Below are 20,201 nucleotides of genomic sequence, written 5' to 3'. Positions count from 1 at the left end.
GGCAGGGCGACGTGGGCGGTGCGGCGCAGCGGTGCGTGCCCGTCAGGCAAGTGCACGGAGGAACGGGCGGCAGCCTTGAGAGCGCATCAGCGTTCGCATGACGGGCTCCCTTTCGGTACGTTATATCGAAGGAAAATTCCTGTAACGATTCCAACCACCGGGCCAATTGGCCTGACGGCTGATCCAATTTGAGGGAATATTGCAAAGCCGCATGATCAGTGCGGACCAGGAATTTCCGTCCATACAGGTACGGTTGGTACAATCGAACAAAATGGACAATTTCCAAAAGTTCCCGCCTTGTCACGCAATATCGCGTTTCCGCAGGGGACAGAACCCTGCTGCCATACGCCACCACTCTCTCAACCCCATCCTTACGTTGCGACAAAACGGCCCCAATGCCGATATCACTAGCATCCGTATCAAGGATGAACGGCTGTGAAAAATCTGGGTAATCTAACGTAGGCGCCGTGGCGAGGTGGTCCCGAAGTGCCATAAAGGAACTTTCTTCCTCCGCCCCCCATTTAAACCTTTGATTTTTGCCAGTCAGAACGTGTAATGGTTTTGCCAACGTCGCAAAGTTCTTAACGAAGCGGCGATAATAGGAAGCGAATCCAATAAACCGCCGAACATCACCCACTGAAGTGGGTGTGGGCCACTCACGTACACACTTCGTTTTCAGAGGGTCAGTCGATACGCCGTCCAAACTGACAATATGACCCAGATAACGGACGGAGTATTGCAAGAGGTGGCATTTCCTCGGTTTAAACTTAAGGTCAGCCGCACGCATTCTTTGAAAAACTGTCTCAAGGCGTTGGAGGTGTTCCTTGAACGTGCGGCTAAAGACAATTATATCGTCTAGATATATGAGGCACGTTTCCCACTGCAGTCCCGCCAACATCAACTCCATGAGCCGCTGAAACGTGACCGGAGCCGCGTTCAGGCCCATCGGCAACCGATTAAATTCAAAGAGGCCTTGCGGCGTGCGGAATGCCGTTTTGGGTTTTGACTCGTCATCGAGGGGAAGCTGCCAGAAGCCCGAGGACAGGTCAAGGGTGGAAAAGAATTTAGCACCCGATAAAGCATCCAATGAGTCATCCATCCTCGGTAAGGGGTACGCGTCCGCTACCGAGATTTTGTTCAACCGGCGGAAATCAACGCAAAACCTCGTACCACCATCTTTTTTCTTAACCAAAACGACGGGCGCGCCCCAAGGACTATTGGATGGCGAGATAATATCCGCCGCCAGCAATTCATCTACCGCCCCACGCACGTGTTCCCTTTCCGCCGGGCTCATGCGGTGAGGGTGCATACAGACAGGTGGCGATGCACCGGTTTCAATATGGTGCGACAAAAGCGATGTGCGTCCGAGGTCCAAATCATTCCTGCTGAACACATCAGCGTACTGCAGCAACAGCAAACGCAAGGCGTTCCTATGTTCATTTGACAAGGAAGAATTCTCTCCGCATAAATCCGCGATCCAGCGTTCTTGTGAACGATCATGCGGAGACCCATCAGCAGGCATCCGAGCGCGCGGCGGTTTTTCACAAGAGGCGAAATCGGTAGTGGCGTGAGCCAGCACCGACCCCTCCGGAACAATAACGCGATCAGGTCCCCCATTCAAGACCTGTATGAAAGGTGCCTGACCTGGGCGCACAATCGTTTGTGCCGCCGCCAAAGAAAAAGATTTCGATACAGAATTCGATGGGGATAATAGCACGCCTTTCGCACCCTTTCCCATTTGAAGCGGTTTTCGGTAACGTAACGGAATGAGCATTTGCGCTCCCGATGGAACTTCCACCGTAGCCGCAACTACAGCAGTAACTGCGTTACCTGTAGGCGCCTTGGCCAGCAGGGAAGGCAGGAACGCCATCTTACGACCCCCCGGCATTTCCAAACAGTCCTGGTCGACCCGTATTCGCAACGGCATCCGGCGCAGGAAATCCGTCCCCAACAAGCATGGAACAGCTAGCGAGCGAGAAATTAACACAGGTCCTGCGGCGGTAATATTTCCGATAGCGATGCTCACATCCACCTGTCCGCAGATACCCATGCTCCCCCCATTGGCGGCAACACACGCATCATTAACCTTGCGTATTCTCGACGCAGGAATGGACAACAAATGAAAAATGACATCCGAAATGATGGTAGCCGATGCGCCAGTGTCCACCAAGATACGGACGTCAACGCCATCGATGGTACCGCGTACCGTCGACGAGCCCGACGCCGCAGCCACAATCCTGCGAGCCAATTTCTTCCACTGCGTAGCAGAGCGTGTCAATGGAGCAGGAGAAGTAAAATTGGCCTTAGGAGTGTAAGAATGAGTGCGAGTGGATGAGTGATGTGACACGACCTGCCGGGTGTCCGATTTGTGCCGACTCGCCCGAGGTTGTTGCAGCTCCGCGGCAGATAGAGGAGATGGAGGTCCCCTTGGCGGAGGAGGCGACAGCAGAGGTCGGCAGCGGCAGTCACGGGCGAAGTGGCCCCGTCTGCCGCACTTAAAACATGCGGCCGACGTCGGCCGGTGGTCGGACGACCCGGCCTTCGCACGCGGTCGGGCCGTGTAGTCGTCCCGCTGGTCGCGCAGCCGCCGGCCCGGAATCCTACGCGGGACAGCAGCAGCCAGCATGTCGTCGTCGGAGCAGTGGACAACCAGTCGTGGAGACCACCCCAGAGGCGGGCCGTCGATCTCGGGTTTCCCCGTCCACACCGCCATCTGGTCCCACCGCTTGATATTAAACTTAGCGTCCAGGCAGCGCGCCACCCACCGCGATGAAAGCGGTTCGTGGCCGCACACTGGTAGAGAGATGTTGAGCTCCTGAGACAACTCCAGCATGCGGGAAAGGATGAGTGGATCCAAATGCTCGGCCGTTGCGTCGGGGTAGGCGGCCATGGCCATCGCCATCAACGCCCCCCGATAGGCCAACGGCGATTCCTCCGGTGCCCGGCGACGCGACATAAATTTTCTGGTGGCCGATGTCAGCGGGTCGTAAAATTCCGCCATCTCTGTGAACGCATCCTGCAGTGTCTTCTTCTTGGACACCGGAATGGAGCGGAAGACTCCCAGAGACACATCATCGAGCAGCGTAGGTAGCGCTCCCAGCGCTTCTTCCTCCGTCCAGTTGACAGATCTAAAAGCCGACTCGAAGCGCCATGTAAAAGCACTCCAATCGCCCCCGGCGATAAATTCTTTTATTTGTGGAAGGCGATGTCCGCGGTGGCAGGCGCGTGCCGCGGGCGTCTCCGGCCACCGTTCCCGCTCTCCGCTCGGTGCAGGCAAAATGGCGTCCGGCGGCCGCGTGGTAGCAGGCGCGCCCAAAATGGCGGCCGACGACTCCGGCGCAGCCGCCCCACCCAAGACGATGGCGTCCTCCCGCGTGGCAGGAGCAATGGCGGGTCCCGCTTCCATAGCAGGACCCCTTCCCGTGGCGTCCAGCTGATCGGCGATCTGGCGACCCACGGCTGGTGAGGACGCCACCGCGGTCACCAGGCTTAGCAGAATTGCGCGCAACAACTCAATCTGCTCCGCCATCAGCCACCATTCATCTCTCGGTCCTGCGGTGGTCGCATCTTCCCGCGAATCGACGCTGAGAGGCGTCGAGGCGAGCGTCGTCAGCCGGCGGCACCAAGGCTGTAGCTCCCAACAGCTCATCTTCCTCCGTCTCGGCCTCTTCCTCCGACAGAGGCACGGGCAGGTTCTTTTTTCTGAGGTGTTTAGACATCTTGACGATCGTCCAAACAGTCGCAGAATTACTTCTGACACCAGTGTAATAATCCTTCCAGAGACGGCTTCGGAATCGGTCCTTTTATTTCCACTCCACAATACACTTTGCTCACTCACTCTCCGTTGCTGGCAGACAACGGAGAGAGGACAGACCACGCACTAAGTCCCCACCGCGCACGTGGCAACCCCAGCCCCCGTCCGCGCGTGACCCTGCTCTCGTCAGTTCCAGTCTGCTCCCGATCGTTCCCCTCCACTCGCTCTTAATACCTTCGTCACGTGGTTCCCCCAGCCAATCGTACATGGACAGCTTCGACCATTCTCGATGGTTCCCTGTCAATCCCGGGACCACGCCCCTCATCCGGCTCCCCATTGGCTGGGGCCCCGAATGGCTAGGCCAATCACTCCTGATGACCTGTCGTGATGACGCATGGGCCATGGTCCCTATCTCAACCCTTATTGGCTACAAGCAGGACCGGCAAGCCAATCCCCACGTGAACCCTCTATGGCTGTTATTACACATATATGGCATGGATTCTCTAAGGTGTTCCAAACTTGTGGAAAAATGCGGGCGAAGCTATTTTGGACACGCTTCAGGAAGGATACGTACCGATCCTCGGTCCTCGGTACGTATCGTGAGCTATGTCACCATGCTTGTGTCACGAAGATCCGTACCGTGCAGCACGAACATCCATACAGACGCAGGACGCCTATGACGTAAGAGCCCGAGCAGCTCACTGGGCCCTTCCTGCTGAAATAAATACAATCCACTGATCATGCGGCGAGCGAACTCGAGCAGCCCAGGCTTGAGGACGAAGAACAAGAAGAGAGAGGGGGGGGACGAAGAAGGGGAGACGTCGCAGTGCTTCAAGATGCGGTGCGCTGACCACGGCGCCGACGCCCCCCCCCCATGCCCAATGAGTGAACGCAGTTTAACGCCACACAGAGGCCTCAGTGTTACGTGTGGCCAGTGGGCCACTTAGTGGTGAGACTGTGCGACGGTAAATCAGATTTGCAAATATTCGTTAGCGGGCCAAAGTTAATGATGTGTGTTAACTCGTAGATTTAAACTGATTCCTGTGCTTGTGATACGTGCATAGAATTCTGCTTGCAAGAATCGGTTTACGATTTGCGATCATTGTGTGTTTATTAGGCTACCTGAGCAAAGAGAACGAGACGGTAAAACATGAGGAAGAAGCTTATGGAATTTTTAATTGAAGCACGTCCCACAATCCGGGACAGTTCATGGAATCGCTACGGAAAGGATGAATAATCATGACGTTACTCATTGGCAAATATCAGTCATCACGTATACATTTAAGCACTTAGGAGCAGGGCTTGGTCTCACAAACAAAAAACACTATTATATAACTTTGTTTGTGATTGGGCCGTGACCATCAGCTCTCTATGCCCAAAAAACTATTTTTACTTCGTGGAATATCCCCCCAATTTTACTCCGATGTTGCTATCGGCATCATGCCACGAGAACAAAGGAAGAATTCGTTTGGAATTCTCACAGCAGTGCAGCCCTTTGTGTTGGGGAACGACCTATAAAAGTGAATTTCGCAGAACTACATTTGAGATCCCTTCTACGTCTGGTCCACACAGCCGTGAGAAGCACTTTTCCCTCCACCCTGCCACAGAGAGTATCGTTCGTCAAATGACAGTTTTAATTCTCAAGGCTAGAACAAACCTGGATAAGATGCGATCTTTTTTTCGGTGCATTTATTGGTGACCGGGATGAGGCCAGCAACCCATTACACTTGAACATGTGCTTTATATAGCGTCATTCATGCACATGGCATCTTACATTCCCAGAGGAACCACAGACAAGCTGCAAGCCAGCCAGGTGGTGAGCCGGTGCCAACAATTGCACAAGCTCTGCTGTCCTCTATACACCAAGATGTTTAATCCAATTAATGAGTGTTTATACATGTGGGAGGAAACCTGAGCACCTGGAGAAAACCCACGTGTGCGAGGGGGCAACACTCTATCCCCGTGCAGAAGGAGCAGATATTATTCTGCACATTGCTGTACCGCCTTCTCCTGAATCTCAACGGTGTCAATTCAGTGCTCTGACCTCTCATCTATAAGCCACCTGGCCACCTCTACACTCAGGAATTTGGTTTAATCACAGACGGACAAAGCTCAGATTCATACCCAAAATATCAGCAATGCACGCTCTGAGCTGTGACACGGCCATTTGAAGCCTGCTCATATCCAGGAACACTCCTCAATTGATTAACTGTTAATCTGTGTTCTAATTATGGAAGTCTAATTGCAGTTGGAAAGCTCTTTTATCTGAGCAAAGCAGATTATTTTTCCAGCAAGCTAACAATGGAATATTGATTGTTCAGAATTTTAGTAACTGTTGATGTTACCGATGTCCAAAATTAATTGAACAAAATTAAAATCAGCAAAAAGGTATTTTTTGCTAGCGGTCAATTATCAATGAGCTGATCATGCAACCTGTCCAAAATCCAATTTAGGAAGGATTAGATTTTACCAGCTCTCCCTCTGTAGAAAATGAGAAACATTCATCACTTTAAAAATAACAAAACTCACAAACGCACACACCTTCACATATTTAAACAATTCAAAATCTGTTGTACTTAATTTGGCTGAACTCCAGGCTGTCAAGAGATAAACATTACTCCATACCTGTCAATCCCTTATCAATGCCTACCTTATTACAGACCAATTCAGACCTTATTGGTCACCTCGTGCCCTTATAAACCTCAAAGTTCATCCTACAAAGTCCCATCACAAGGGAGAAACACAAACAAAGACATTTAAAAAAATATTGTTTTGACCGTATTGAAACGGCTGTACGTCATATGGACCTGAAAACTAGATCTCCCTGTACAAGAATACAGGTAAACCGTATGGGTTCACAGGTATGTTACTTTTCGATTTAAAGCTTTCGTGACTGCATGGATTCATATTCTTGGTTCTTTTGGTAAAGTCACGTAGAAGGGAAATAAAAAAATAAAAAATAAGAAACGTCGTGAGAATTTTATCTTATTATGTTTTATGTGTATTATTTTATTATTTCCCTTCTACGTGACTTTACCGAAATAACCAAGGATAGGTATGTTACTCTCATTGGTAGAGCGTGTGGAGAGGTGCTGCCTCCTCCTACTGTGTACAACTCACTGGAAGGGATCTCAGAGGTAGCTCTGCCATATCCACTTCCATGGGCCCTTCTCTAACACGCAAGGTTGCACAACTGTCCATCTCTCGTGGATGTACCTTGTAAAATAGCTGGGAAACTGGTTAAACGGGACAATGCGTGTTAACAAAGAAAATAACTTTAACCTAATTCCATGACGTAACGTGACACGGATAGCCCATTTGGGATACAATTGTGGGAAACGGGAATAACGATGACAGCGCATTAAAATTGCCTCTGCTAAAATGTAAATAGAGATGATACTGTGCTAACTATTGCAGGCATTACGTGTGGCCAGACAGACAGGCAGAAAGGGCAATGTGATGCGACAGACGCGCTACTATGCAGAGCCGTACAATCAGCGACAAACAGACCCGATGGACTCTGCCCTCTGAGTAGAAATAAGGGAGCGATTGGTGACCATGGCGTTGGTGCTGAGCACTGCAGTAGAAAGTAGTCGTGATGAAAGTATGACAGTGATGTTAGTGACAGTCGTGCTGATGGTGGTCACAGCAGCATTAGGAGCTGTGTTGATGGTGATATTGATGGTGGTGGTGGCAGTAATAGAGATGTTGGTGGTGACTGAAGCGGTAGTAGTGGTGATGATGGTGGTGCTGCTGCTGGTGATGGTGGTGGCGACTGAAACGGTAGTAGTGGCGATGATGGTGGTGCTGCTGATGCTGCTGATGGTGGTGACTGCAGTGATGACGGTGCTGACTGAAGCGATGGTAGTGGTGCTGATGGTGGTGATGGTGGTGACTGCAGCGATGGTAGTGGCGATGGCGGTGGTGGCGTGTGTGGCGATGCCTCTAGCTCGGGGAGACCTGCCCCGGCGCGGACGCCAGGGTCACGCTGGTGGCCGACGTGGAGGCCGCCGTCGCCGACTCCGAGGAAGGCTCTGCCCAGGGGTTGCGTCCGCAGAGCAGGAAGGGCACGGCGCAGTCCCGGAACTGCTCGCGCGCACGACCACCAGGCACCACACGCACACACGCAGCCCACCGTCACCGTACTGAGCATCCGTCCGTCGCTCAGCAGAGCCAGAGGGCCCCCAGAGTCACCTGTTGGCGACTGTTCATCTGTTGACGATATACGGGACATCTCTACTTACGAACGAGTTAGGTTTCAGAGGTCTGTTCCAAAGTCGATTTGTTCGTGAAACTTTACTCCTGTCGATTCCAAACACGTTGTACGGCGTGTACACTTAACACGGGAAATGGCTTTAAAAGTTGTATAATCTCCTGTAGATGTAGATGCCACTGGTTCTTCACGTTCTGCAGATGTAGATGCAACTGGTTCTTCACGTTCTGCAGATGTAGATGCCACCACCGCCATCTATTGCACGGCAGTTAACGTATGATTTTCGGTCTGAACAGGCAACTGGACATACGGACAGGTTTGTTTGTATCTTTGAAAGTTGTAAGTCGAATGTTCGCAAGTAGAGTCCCTGTATGATGAAAAGGAATGCGGCTGCGTGGTGGTGCGGTAAGTGTAATGATTGGCATGCTAGTTATTAGTTCGATCTCCTCCCCCCCCCCCCGTGAATCAATGGAGAGTTGAAAACATGGTGCACGTTTCTTAATCTTCTCCACCTCTGTCAACCAAGCAGCGTCGATGGGTACAACGCAGGCATGGTGGGGGAAAGCGTGGGTACTCTCACCTCTTCCAAGACGTCAGGCCAGTTTGGAAGAGTAGGCCAAGTACTCTCTAGAGCTCCCTCCAGTGGAGGCCCTTCTGCCAGCAGTGGCATGAGCGAGCGATTGCAGGGCTCACCCTTTGCCTCTTTTTCATGCCCCCATGGCCGAATCACTGGGTAGGCCTCGGTAAGATAAGGTAATTTACCATTTTTACCGGGTAAAAGGGTAAAGGTAAAGGGTAAAGGTGTCGACATGCCAAGGGCTAAGGTAAAGGGTAGGGTAAAGGTAACTCGGAAGAATTACCCGGTAGGGTAAAGGTAGCGTGAAGTATTACCCGGTAAATACGGTGCCTTGTTTACCGCTAAAAGCTCCGTGGCGCAGTCCGTGGCCTCCATTTAATAAGTAATATTAAAAAAAAAACTTTTTAAAAACACGCTTTTATTAAATGTACTCGTAATGGCAGAACTTCACGACTCCAGGAAGTGGCCCCGAAGCTTGCCATAACGTAAGGGGCCATGGACAATTAGACCCAAGCCGAAACATAACATATAAAAAAGAATGTTAAGAAATATATATTGGTTTAATGATAAAATAGAGTATTGTCATCAGTATGATATAAGTATACGAAGTTTGCAGTCGATACCACATTAGGAAGTGGGTAAAAATTGAGTTGCAAGATTTGAGGATACAACGTCGACAAAGACGACAACACTGACAGCAACAACGACAACAACAACAGACAGTGAGTTAATAGAAAGCGTGTAAAATTGGAATCATCGAGAGTATTCTATATTAATAAAGCGCTCTACCTAGCATTTACCGTTATAAACCTTTTTGATGTGTAGTTCCCTAGAAATTACCCTGTAATCGGGTAATTTGTATGGGGTAAGGGTAAAAGGTAGGGTAAAAGGTAGGCTCGTTGCTTTTTACGTTTTACCTTTTACCTTACTTGCTGAAGGGTAAAAGGTAGGGTAGAGTGATTGTATTGTGTTAAGGTAAAAGGTAGGGTAAAGGTAGGCTCGTTGTTTTTACCTTTTAACTTTTACCTTACCTTGCCGAGGCCTAGCACTGGGAATGCGCCAAACCACGTTATACCTTGTAAGCTCATCAAGGGCTGAGGCTGGATAGTGATTGGTTGAGCGGTGGAGAGCAGTGCAGCAAAAAATCACTTTTGTACCGTAATGTGCTCCAAAATGTATGCTTACTGCCTTCAACAACCAGCACTGGCCAGTCTGGTCAAAAAACTCCCCACGACCTGCACAGTGCGGAGAGGCCCTCATCCAGCCGTGGGCTGAATAATTTGCTGTACTATTCGTGTGCACATTTCATGAAAAATGAAGCAGCAGCAGCAACAACAACAACGGGGCAGAGAACCAAGGCAATGTGCCGGCCATTTTGTCAAGACGTGAATCTGGAGAGGAGGCTGGGCGACTCAAGAGACATTGAGCGGTAACCTCTGGCTCAGAGCCTGGCTGTGAATACGGGTTTACCCACAGGTTGCAGGGTTCACTGTGGGTGAACCAGGTTCTCGTATGTAGCGGTCTCAGCCCAGTCAGCAACGACCGAACAAAAAATACGTGACTATATTTCAGCTTTGTGAACTGGATGTAAGAATCACTTTGTTTGAATTGTTGCATGACCACCTCAATTGTCTCGTTTCTCAGTTTCCCCGTCTCATCGGGACAGATTTTGTGGCTCCATAGAGCTAAATGCATCGTTAAGCATATCATTTGCATACATCGTAATGAATCAGATAGCATAATGTAATTGTAATTCTAGCTAACGTTGCTGAAATTATAATGAATTATAATAATACCCGAGGTCTGCACCATGCACCACAATTCAATGCTTGGATTATAAGTGCAATAAATGGTTTTAATTCATCAATAAATTACATGGATACTATCAGTAGCAGATCCATGGGGACGCGCAGGGGAAGGGGGTTGCATGGGGGCGATCGCCACCATTGAGAATGTATTGATATATTCAACAAAGAAAATAAATTGCATTAAAAAATATGTTTATAAATGTCCCAATTTAAAAAACTTGGAATTTCGGGACTGCCCGCCCCAACCCCGACTTGGGAAGTTCTGACATCTGCCTCTGGTCTGCCATCAAACTTGAGAATAGAGACCTGTACACATAACAGAGAGACTGTATTTATATTAATTAGAGATCGGCTGAGGCACAGGTTTAAGCAATGCCATTACGAGTGTGCTGTCCAGCTAAGCAGCTTAAGGGCTAACACTTCACAACTTTAACCAGTGTTACGTGACCTCACAGTGCTGGGGATGAGGGAGTGCACTCAACATCACCGGGCAGCCAATCTCTTCTTGCCTTCTTCACTCCAATGCCACCTTCTTCTCCACGAAATTCATCGATGAAATTAGAAACGTCCCTTTGTCACTGAATCGGTCTTGGCACTTTGTCATTATCAATCATGATCTAGCCACTGCTGGATGAGTGCCTCTCCCCAAGCCGTCGCCATTTGTATAGCGTGAACAGGATTCCACCCTGGGTCTATGATGGGCTGGCCACATTGTATATTTATTCAATTGTCCTAAACACGTTCACCAAGATCGACTCCTCAACCTATTGTCATCAGAGGGTGGCGCAGTGGTAACACTCGCACCTCACAGCAAGGAGGTCCTAGGTTAGATTCCTGACTCAAGCATCCTGTCTGTGTGAAGTTTGTATGTTCTCCTCCTGTTCTGCATTGGTTTCCTCTGGGGATTCTCAGATTTCTTCCCATAGCTCTATAAAAACCACATAGAATGTAACTGCTATTGGCCAAACAACATCTCAATGCTGAAACTTTACCGCCAAATTACTGAATTGGAATCACACACACACACAGCAGCAACAACATCGCCCCCAAACGTGAAAACATGGCAAAACCCTCCTGAAAAAACAACAACAAGGATTTACAGATACCACAGGCACCACCATTACCGGCGTGGCCCGTACCTGGCGGTTCATGAAGATGTAGATGATGGGGTTGTAGACCGTGCTCGTCTTGGTCAGGTACATGGGCAGCGTGGCGATGACCGGGTCGATGTACACGTCAGGCTTGGTCACCACGATCATGGCGAAGAGCGCGTAGGGCAGCCAGCAGACGAGGAAGGCCACCACCATGACCACCACCATGCGCGACACCTGCGCCTCCGCCTTGGCGGTGCTGCCGCTCTCGCCCATCCCCAGCTTGGCCACCTTACAAAACAACGGCAGAGGAGCCGCCACCGCCGCCGCCGCCACCAGGCAGGGCCACAGTTGGGTGTACGAGGGGGCCTCAGGCTAATAGGAAGGAAGGGCCTAAGTACGCACTGTTACGTATTGTGAACTATTTCAAGCACATCGTGTCAAATTTAACAAACTTATTCGACTCAAGGTAATTTCATGAAGTGTAAATCGCTCGCGATTACTCCTTTCTTCAAACTAACATGGTTTAACCCGCCCCCCAGCTTTAGCCGTGTGGCAAAGCTAAGAATAATTGTATTTAATAGACAAAACTAGTTCTGATGACCGTGTGCTACCGTCATTCAGCTGTTACCTCAACATGGAATTCAGGGCCTAAAGAGGGACCCACAATATGAGGGCCTAAGGCCTTATTAGCCCGTGGGTTAATTCGGCCCTGGCTGTTGCCGCATCACAAAATTGAAGTCAGTTTAACACGTAGTAGTAGTAGTGGGCTTTAGCGACCAATATTATCAATAACAGTTTTTTTTGGGGGTAGATCGCGTAAATATAAATGTGTCGTAATACCCGCCACCGCCCGACACAGCCAATGAGTAAGGTTTGTCACGTAAACAAAACATGCCAATTAGTTACTAGTTGTGGGTTTCCTCTACAACACACCGGTGTGCTGTACTAGTAACTAATTCGCATGTTTTGTTTACATGCCCACAACTTAATTGGTTGTGTCTGTCAGGTGGTGGCGGATTTAAGGACGCAATTATATTTATGCAATCTCACCAAAAAAACCCCATTACGGAATTGAACTCATTCATTCCGGCCAGGTGGCTCAACAGAAGGGCGAGCAGCTCGCAAGGGGAACAGCACGAGATCACATCCTGGTTGAGGGTTGACTCCGTTCCATCAACCCTCGAGGATTGAGAAATGTAGTTACTACTTGGTGGGATACATCAATATCGTGTTGTTCTTTGGGTAGACTTGTCTCCACCATACGAATGTGGAATTACCACGCCACTGAATCAGGTGCTGTACACTGGATATTAGCACCGCAACAGTGCGACTTTGTGCAGAAAATCACTCTGATTAATTGAAACTGAATCAGTCCGGAACGCTGCTCCGGATATTATTTAGACAGGCCACGTCCATCTCGCCTTATTTTGTCCACATTATATTTATATTCTGTCTTCATCGGGTTATAGGAGTGTAGGGTACAATAATATAGTATTGTTATGGATCGGTGTACCTTGTACTCGTAATAGCCGTGCCTTAAGCTAAGATAATCCTCCCTGACTTGGTTATATTGTTGGCATCGATTACTGATGTCACCCGCACTCAGAGATCAAACAAACTACAACGGCTTCAAAGCAACCCGCCCCACGTCTGATAATTAATCTGCTCAACGCAAACAGAACCAGGACCGTGCTGGTTGAGCGGCATTTTTCCACAGCGGCAGAAGCAGCAGTAGCCATGTCGTACTCTCCCTCTCCCACTGCAGCACACTCAGCAGCAGCAGCAGCATCATCCACATTCCAGCAGCAGCTCAAGGCTCTCACCTGTTCAGGCCTTCACCTATTCAGGCTGTCGCCTGTTCAAGATCTCAGCTGCCCAGGCTGTCACCTGTTCACCTTGGCGTACAAGTGACTTTGAGCTCTGGCCTTAGGGTCTCCGAGTTCTCAATAGGTAAATGAGTCAGTTTCTATTCTATTTTGGATTTAGAAAGTGCCTTTCAAAAAGGCGCTTGACAATGCTTACCGACTACGGTACGAAATGGCAAGATAAGGGAAGGGGATTGGGTAGTGACGAAAATGGAGGGAGCGAGGTGGAGGCTGCGGCGGTGGAGGCGTTAGGGGCGTTAGGTGGTGCTGGTAGGGGTGGCGGAAGAGGAAGGGAAAAGGCAGCAGAAAGAAGAGATAGAAGCTGAGGGCAGTGCAAAAAGAGGAAAGCGAGGGGGAGAGTCGAATTTGTTCCAGTGTAAGGGGACAAGCAGAGAGAAGGAGTGAAAGCGAGGTTGGGCGCCGCATGGAGGGACAGCAAGAAGATAGGCAGCTTGTGACTGGAGCGGGCGTGATGGGACATAAAAGGAAATGAGAGAAGACAGGTAAGGGGGAGGGCCAGTCCGTGCAAAGATTTGAAAACTAAGGTGAGCAATTTAAAGAGGCAGCGGTGATAGGCAGGAATCCAGTGAAGTTGTTGATGGAGAGGGCAGCAATGAGAGGTGAAGGGGAGGTTAAAGACAGCGCGACACGTGCAGCCGAGTTTTGAATTTGGTGTAGAGGGGCAAGGGCGTAGGTAGGGAGACCGACCAGGGGCGAGTTGCAATAACCCAGACGAGTGAAGACTAACAGAGTGCACAAGAAGTTTGGCAGCGGCGATGGTGATGAGTGGGCGAATTTTCCTGGCATTGAAAAGATGGAAGCGGCAACGTGCGAGTGGTGTGATGGCGATGTGGGAAGTGAAGGGAAATGAGGAATAAAAGGAGACGCCAATAATTTGGACGAAAGCCATCGGAGTTAGACTGAGCGGGGGGAAATACATGGAGGGGGGAGTAGGAGGAGAGCGGGAGGCAGGAAACTAGAGCACGGTGGTTATAGAAGGGTTGAGGGAAAGGTAATTTTGTGTCATCAATGCTTGGATGGCCATTAGGCAGGATGAGATGTGGCGAGAAAGGTCGGGGGTGAGAGACTTAAAGGAAAAGAAGATTTAAGTGTCGTTAGCAAATGGGCGATACGAGAGATTGAAAGAAGAAAAGATGGGCTCGGAGAGAACCAAGTACAGAACCCTGGGGGATGCCAACGGTGACGGGGGAGGAAGAACCACGGATTAAAGAGACGGTGGATGAACGAAAAGTGAGGTAAGAGCAGAGCCAATGAAGTCACGTGCCAGTGATACCGAAGTTAGACGGAGTGGATAAGAGGATGGAGTGATCAAGGGTGTCCAAAGCCGCAGGACAGGTCAAGCGGAATTAAGACAGATGAGAGGCCCGAGTGACGTAAGTTAACCAAGTGGCTGTGTACGGGGAGGAGAGCGGTTTCGGTGGAATGGAGTGGACAGAAAGCAGACTGGTGGAGGGCGTAGGGAGAGTGAGAAGAGATGTAGGGAGTGAGTCGGGTGTGAACTAGGCGTTTGGAGAAGTGGGAAAGCAAGGGAATATGGCAATAGTGTGCAGGGATGGAAGGATCTCGTGAAGGTTTTTTGAGAATGGGTAGAATGATGACTGTTTTGAAGGAGTTAGAGAAGAGGCCAAATGAGAGGGAAGAGTTGAAGAGAGCTAGGAGGAACCGGCGGATAGTGGGGATGACAGATGGGAGCAAGGAGGGCGGTAGGGGATCAAGGGAGGAGAATGTCGGGTGAATTTTGGAGACGAAGTTTGACAGCTCCAGGAGTGACACAGGGACAAGGTATTTAAAGTAGGGGAAGAATTGGAGGAGGGAGGAGAGGGGCAGGTAGGTATGCTGCTGACAGGAAGGGAGGTAGTGGGGATGGTAGAACGAATTTGAGAGATGGGGGCAGAAGAAATAGCAGTTGAGGATGGTGAAGGATGTGGCAGAGTGTTTCAGGTAGAAAATAGCAGAGCAGGGTGCACGGAAAGGGAAGAAATGAGGGATAGACAATATGATTGGCAAGCGGCCTCCAGTTCAGAATTGAAATCGTAAAGTACCGAGATGTAATTCAAGTCGGAATCAGTAGTGGGTAGGGTCTAAACATGCGCGCGTTATAAATCGTGTTTATTATGTATCCCTTCTCCAAGAGTGAGAATATGAGCCCTGATAAACTCAACAGGCATTTGATAATAATACTGCCCTAAAAGGAAAACACATATACGAGTGTTGCCCAGAAAGTAATGCCCCACTGACATGGAACACACACACGCTCTCGCTTCTCAATGGCATAAGAGCCATTGGGGTGGAAGAGGGATTATGTGGAAGAGTAGTGATGCGCATGTACGGGAAGGTTTCACTTATCTTCAATACATTTTGTCCAATAACAAAGAAAGTGAGGCATTGCTCTCTGGACAACCCTTGTGTGTTGTACCTAACACGGTTCGTGCGACCTCACGAGTGACCCTCACCTGGTGGAGGGTCCACAGGAGGCGGCCGTACGCCACCACGATGACGAGGAAGGGGATGGCGAAGCAGAAGGCGAAGTAGCTCGTGATGTACGACACGTTGGCGGGGTCGCGGCTGTACCAGTCAGGCGCGCACGACGTCCGCACGCCCTCCAGCTCGTAGCTGCCCCAGCCGAAGAGCGGCGGCGTGTTCCACACGAACGACCAGAGCCAGGCCCAGGTGATGCCCAGCAGCGCGTGGCGCCGCGTGAACATCAGCGTGCCCAGCGGCTTGCACACCACCACGAAGCGGTCGACGGCGATCACGGCGATCGTGCACAGAGCGGCGATGCCTGCGGACCGAGGTGGCAGAGGGGAGGAGGTGAAGATGGGGAGGCGTAGCGGAAAGGGGGTCAGTTGGGGGCCACGGAGTGACGAGCAAAATCCCGACACCTTTATTCAAGGCATCATGTTTGCAATGACCACAACACAAGTAGTCAATAAAGCAAACAAAAAGAAGCAACTCTGATAAGGATAATAATATGCACTGTCCTTGAAGTTGATTGGCCCACACCCGAGACGGCTTTCTTTAGAGCCTAGTCCCCATTGGTGTAGGGCCAGATGACACCAGAAGGCGTACAACTCAAAAACTTCAAGGACAGTGCATATTATTATCATTATCAGAGTTGCTTATTTTTGTTTGCTTTATTGACTACTTGTGTTTTGGTCATTGCAAACATGATGCCTTGAATAAAGGTGTCAGTTTTGTACCAGTTAAAAGGGTAAAAACCTACCATTATATTTTGCCACTGGTAAAAGAGATCTCATAGTGTAAATGTTTACCCCGAACTCTCAATACTCTGATATTGCACTGTTTTTGAGTTGTACGCCTTCTGGTGTCATCTGGCCCTACACCAATGGGGACTAGGCTCTAAAGAAAGCCGTCTCGGGTGTGGGCCAATCAACTTCAAGGACAGTGCATATTATTATCCTTATCAGAGTTGCTTCTTTTTGTTTGCTTTATTGACTACTTGTGTTGTGGTCATTGCAAACATGATGCCTTGAATAAAGGTGTCAGTTTTGTACCAGTTAAAAGGGTAAAAACCTACCATTATATTTTGCCACTGGTAAAAGAGATCTCATAGAGCAAAATCCCATCATAGCACAGGCAAGAAAACCGCATATTTCAAATTACACGCAGGGAAGTGTATACAAAGATCACGGTCACTGTGCATTGTGTATGTGTGTACGTTGCACTTCTTTTGCACCGTACGTAGCCAACCGTGCTAATCGGATATGCGGGGGGACAGGACAGCAAACTATATACAAAAATAAGTTCCAAAAAAATTAGTTTTTAATCTAGATTGTAAAGTGCATAGCTCCATACTCTTTGGGTCTTTCGATCAAATCACGTAAATAGAAATAATAGATCACGACGTTTCGATCGCAACACAAGCATCCTTCACCATCCCTCACCATCCTGAACTATTTCTCAAGATGATTGCTTGTGTTGCGATTGTGTTGCGATCGAAACTTCGTGATCTATTATTTATATCTAGGTGACTTTACCAAAAGACCCAAAGAGTATGCATTCCTGCAGTCACGAAAGCTGCAAATCAAGATTTGCAAAGCTCCAGTGGCTTCCGAGTATCAGAAGAGAGTATCAGAAGGAAGAGCGTTCCAGACGGCCGCAGAAGCGCATCTGAAAGTGTGCGATGGGGTGGCCGTCTTTGTTCAATGGCTATCCAACAGCCGCTGGCAGGATGTCCGGAGTTCGTGTGATGGTTTATGTTCCTTGACGAGATCAGCAAGGCAGTGGTCAAGTTGTGGCAACTACTTTGTGTGCAATGAGTGCGACCTCATCATGTATTCGTTTGACAGCCGGAAGCCAATGCAGCTCAGCGAGCACTTGGAAGGACATGGTCGGATATTGCAGTACCCGTCACGACACGTGGCAGAGAAATAAAAAGACCATCCGCAGTTTCTGAACTGCTATGCGACATCCTCTTGTCTGGGATCACCAATGTAGCAACGACGACGGCTACTGCCGCAATTGCGGGGTGGTGGGGTGCCGGGGGAAATATAAAATCTCACCGAAGAAAGCGACGGCGAACCCTTCGATGACGCAGCCGACGCGGCCGAGGTTGAAGTACCCGACGGCGTTGGTCTCCACGACGAGGCTGGCGCCGAACACCGTGACGCCCAGGTCCGCCACGGCGAGGTTGACGAGCGAGAAGTTGAGCGGGTGGCGCAGCTGGCGGTGGCGCAGGGTGACGATGACGACGGTGCTGTTGAGCACGAGCGAGGCGATGGTGAACACGGCCATGATCACGGCGAGGATGGTGAAGCCGTAGCGGGGCATCAGCGGGACCTCGCCGTTGGGCAGGAGGTCGAGCGAGGTCAGGTTCTCCATGGCTCTGGGAGGTCGCCGTCGTCACGGGGAGAGAGAGTGTCATCATCGACCCCCACCGTCAGCAAGGGTGGGGACATATTTTTTGGTGCTCTGCCCCCAGGCAGCTTCCTGCTGTCACTAAGTCCTGGTGGTCCGTCGTGCGTGTGTCAGCGAGGCCATCGCGATCGTGGCCGTCAGAGTTGTCAGTCATCAGCAGCACCGGTGGAGGTCACCTGCTCGTTACTCGAGTCAACATCGCAACGACGGTGCCACCCGTCAATGACGAGTCGCGCAGCGCCGCGCGCCCTGGGACTCGCGTCCGCTGCGAGCGCTCTCCGTGGAGTCGCTCGTCGCTACTCAACTCATATCCATCCGCACGATAGGGAAAGCAATGACCATCATCATCATCTTATTCACAATTGGCAACAACATTCGAATCACAGTATAACATTACCATCACCCACGATCATAATCAATGTCTCCCATCAGGATCTCCATTATCATTACAGCATCATTAGCAATGGAGAACACGAGAAAAAAAATCGAAATTATGGCACAACAAAAATCAAGTGGCAATGGGGCATGGTACATGTCGTGAGAACAGCTAACGAGAGATGAGAGAGGAGATGAACTCCGGAGCTAAGAGCGAGAGAAGCAGAGAGAAGACAGCGGGAGAGACGGCATCGCCGAGTTCGGAGGAGGGCCGGCGCTAGGCGGGTGCTGGCGTGGGCCCTGCCCCACCACGTGTTCCCCTGGGGCCCCCACCCAAGTTCACTCTACCGAGCGGTGAATCACTGCTCGGTGGCCCCCCACTCAAGAGCCCGACTACCTCCTACCACCCCCCCCCCGAGAGGAGTTGGAGCCAGGCCTTGTGTGGAGGCCACCACTGGACAGGCGCAACGAAGGGAAGTGAGGAATGGCACAAAGTTGGGGATGCTTTGGCCAGCAGTGGCACGTTACATGCCGGTCAGGGTTGGTGGTTCACACAGAGATGGGAGTTTGTATGAGACACCCACCTGCATGGTAACGCGCCCGTGCCCGTAGCAGGCAGCACGGCAGAGTTTGCGGTGCTTGTCGACTGGTCCAAGTTTTGTGTTGTGAGCAATTTCTGCTTCAGGGCATTCTATTTGTTTCAACAGGAGTCACCAATGTATGGGCGGCAGGGTGGTTGTCCAGCGATAGCACTGGTGCCTCGCAGCGATTCCCGGCTCGAGTGCTTTAGCGGAGCGTGTTTTAGCGGAGCGTGTTTTCGCCCCGTTTTGCATGGGTTGCCTCTCATAGCAACAACCAACACACACAATCGAACTAGCTTTGGTCAAGTAATCCAATGCTTCATGGGACCTCCTTTGCCAGTGTCAAAAATAAGAATAGGTTTCCCCCTTTTTTCTGGCAACAAAACAGGTGTTAAGATGTTAAAACACCAAACTGAAACCTTTTGCAAAGAATCATGTCTGCATTAACCAGATACAGATAATGCATATACTGTCAGAGCATGTTTTTTGTTTGTATTTTCACAAGTATCTGTGGTTAATGCAGACATGATTCCTTGCAAAAGGTTTCAGTTTGGTGTTTTAACATCTTAACACCTGTTTAAAGCTTTCGTGACTGCAGGGATTCATATTCTTGGTTCTTTCGGTAAAGTCACATGAATTTACCGAAATAACCAAGAATATCTTGACACCTGTTTTTGTTGCCAGAAAAAAGGAGAAACCCTATTCCTATAACCCAATGCTGAAAATCACCTGCCAAATTACTGAATTAGGATTCAAGATGGCAGGGCCCTCCTGAGAAAATGAGTCTTGGGACTCATTATTGAGGCTTTCGCGGGTTAACACGCATTATCGTAATACACAAGGCAGCAGTAGTGGCTTCTCTCATCTCTTTTTATGTCCTCCATAGTGCTCTTCGTTAACAATCTTGACTTTCTCTCGCTCCTTCTCACTGTGTCCAATTTCGTCTTTGATCTTTCTCCCTCCTTACACCCCCTCCGCTGGAATCAATGTCCCCTGCAAATTGAGCAGTCGCCCTCCTTTAATTCCTCTCGTAAA

General features: G+C 49.9%; 1 protein-coding gene across 1 annotated transcript; it reads right to left on the bottom strand.

Moving 5' to 3' along the window:
* Positions 1-4,839: 4,839 nt before the first annotated feature.
* LOC144732917 (parapinopsin-like) lies at positions 4,840-18,210 on the bottom strand. The gene is made up of 4 exons (XM_078614585.1): positions 17,856-18,210; positions 15,786-16,114; positions 11,492-11,734; positions 4,840-7,840 (listed from the first exon to the last, which is right to left on the bottom strand). Exons 1-4 carry the CDS (start codon positions 18,172-18,174, stop codon positions 7,700-7,702), a joined length of 1,032 nt encoding a protein of 343 aa, XP_078470711.1. The 5' UTR covers positions 18,175-18,210; the 3' UTR covers positions 4,840-7,699.
* Between the last annotated feature and the right edge of the window lie 1,991 nt (positions 18,211-20,201).

Source organism: Lampetra planeri, chromosome 44, assembly GCF_965212315.1.
Source record: "Lampetra planeri chromosome 44, kcLamPlan1.2.h2, whole genome shotgun sequence".
Classification (NCBI taxonomy): Eukaryota; Metazoa; Chordata; class Hyperoartia; order Petromyzontiformes; family Petromyzontidae; genus Lampetra; species Lampetra planeri.
This window is presented reverse-complemented; position numbering and strand designations above follow the sequence as displayed.

Coding starts and splice junctions, on each gene's coding strand:
- LOC144732917 (XM_078614585.1), bottom strand. CDS start 18,174: ATGGAGAACCTGACCTCGCTCGACCTCCTGCCCAACGGCGAGGTCCCG. Junction 16,115..17,855: donor GTTCGCCGTCGCTTTCTTCG/GTGAGATTTTAT, acceptor CTCGGTCCGCAG/GCATCGCCGCTCTGTGCACG. Junction 7,841..11,491: donor ACATCTTCATGAACCGCCAG/GTACGGGCCACG, acceptor GCGCGCGAGCAG/TTCCGGGACTGCGCCGTGCC.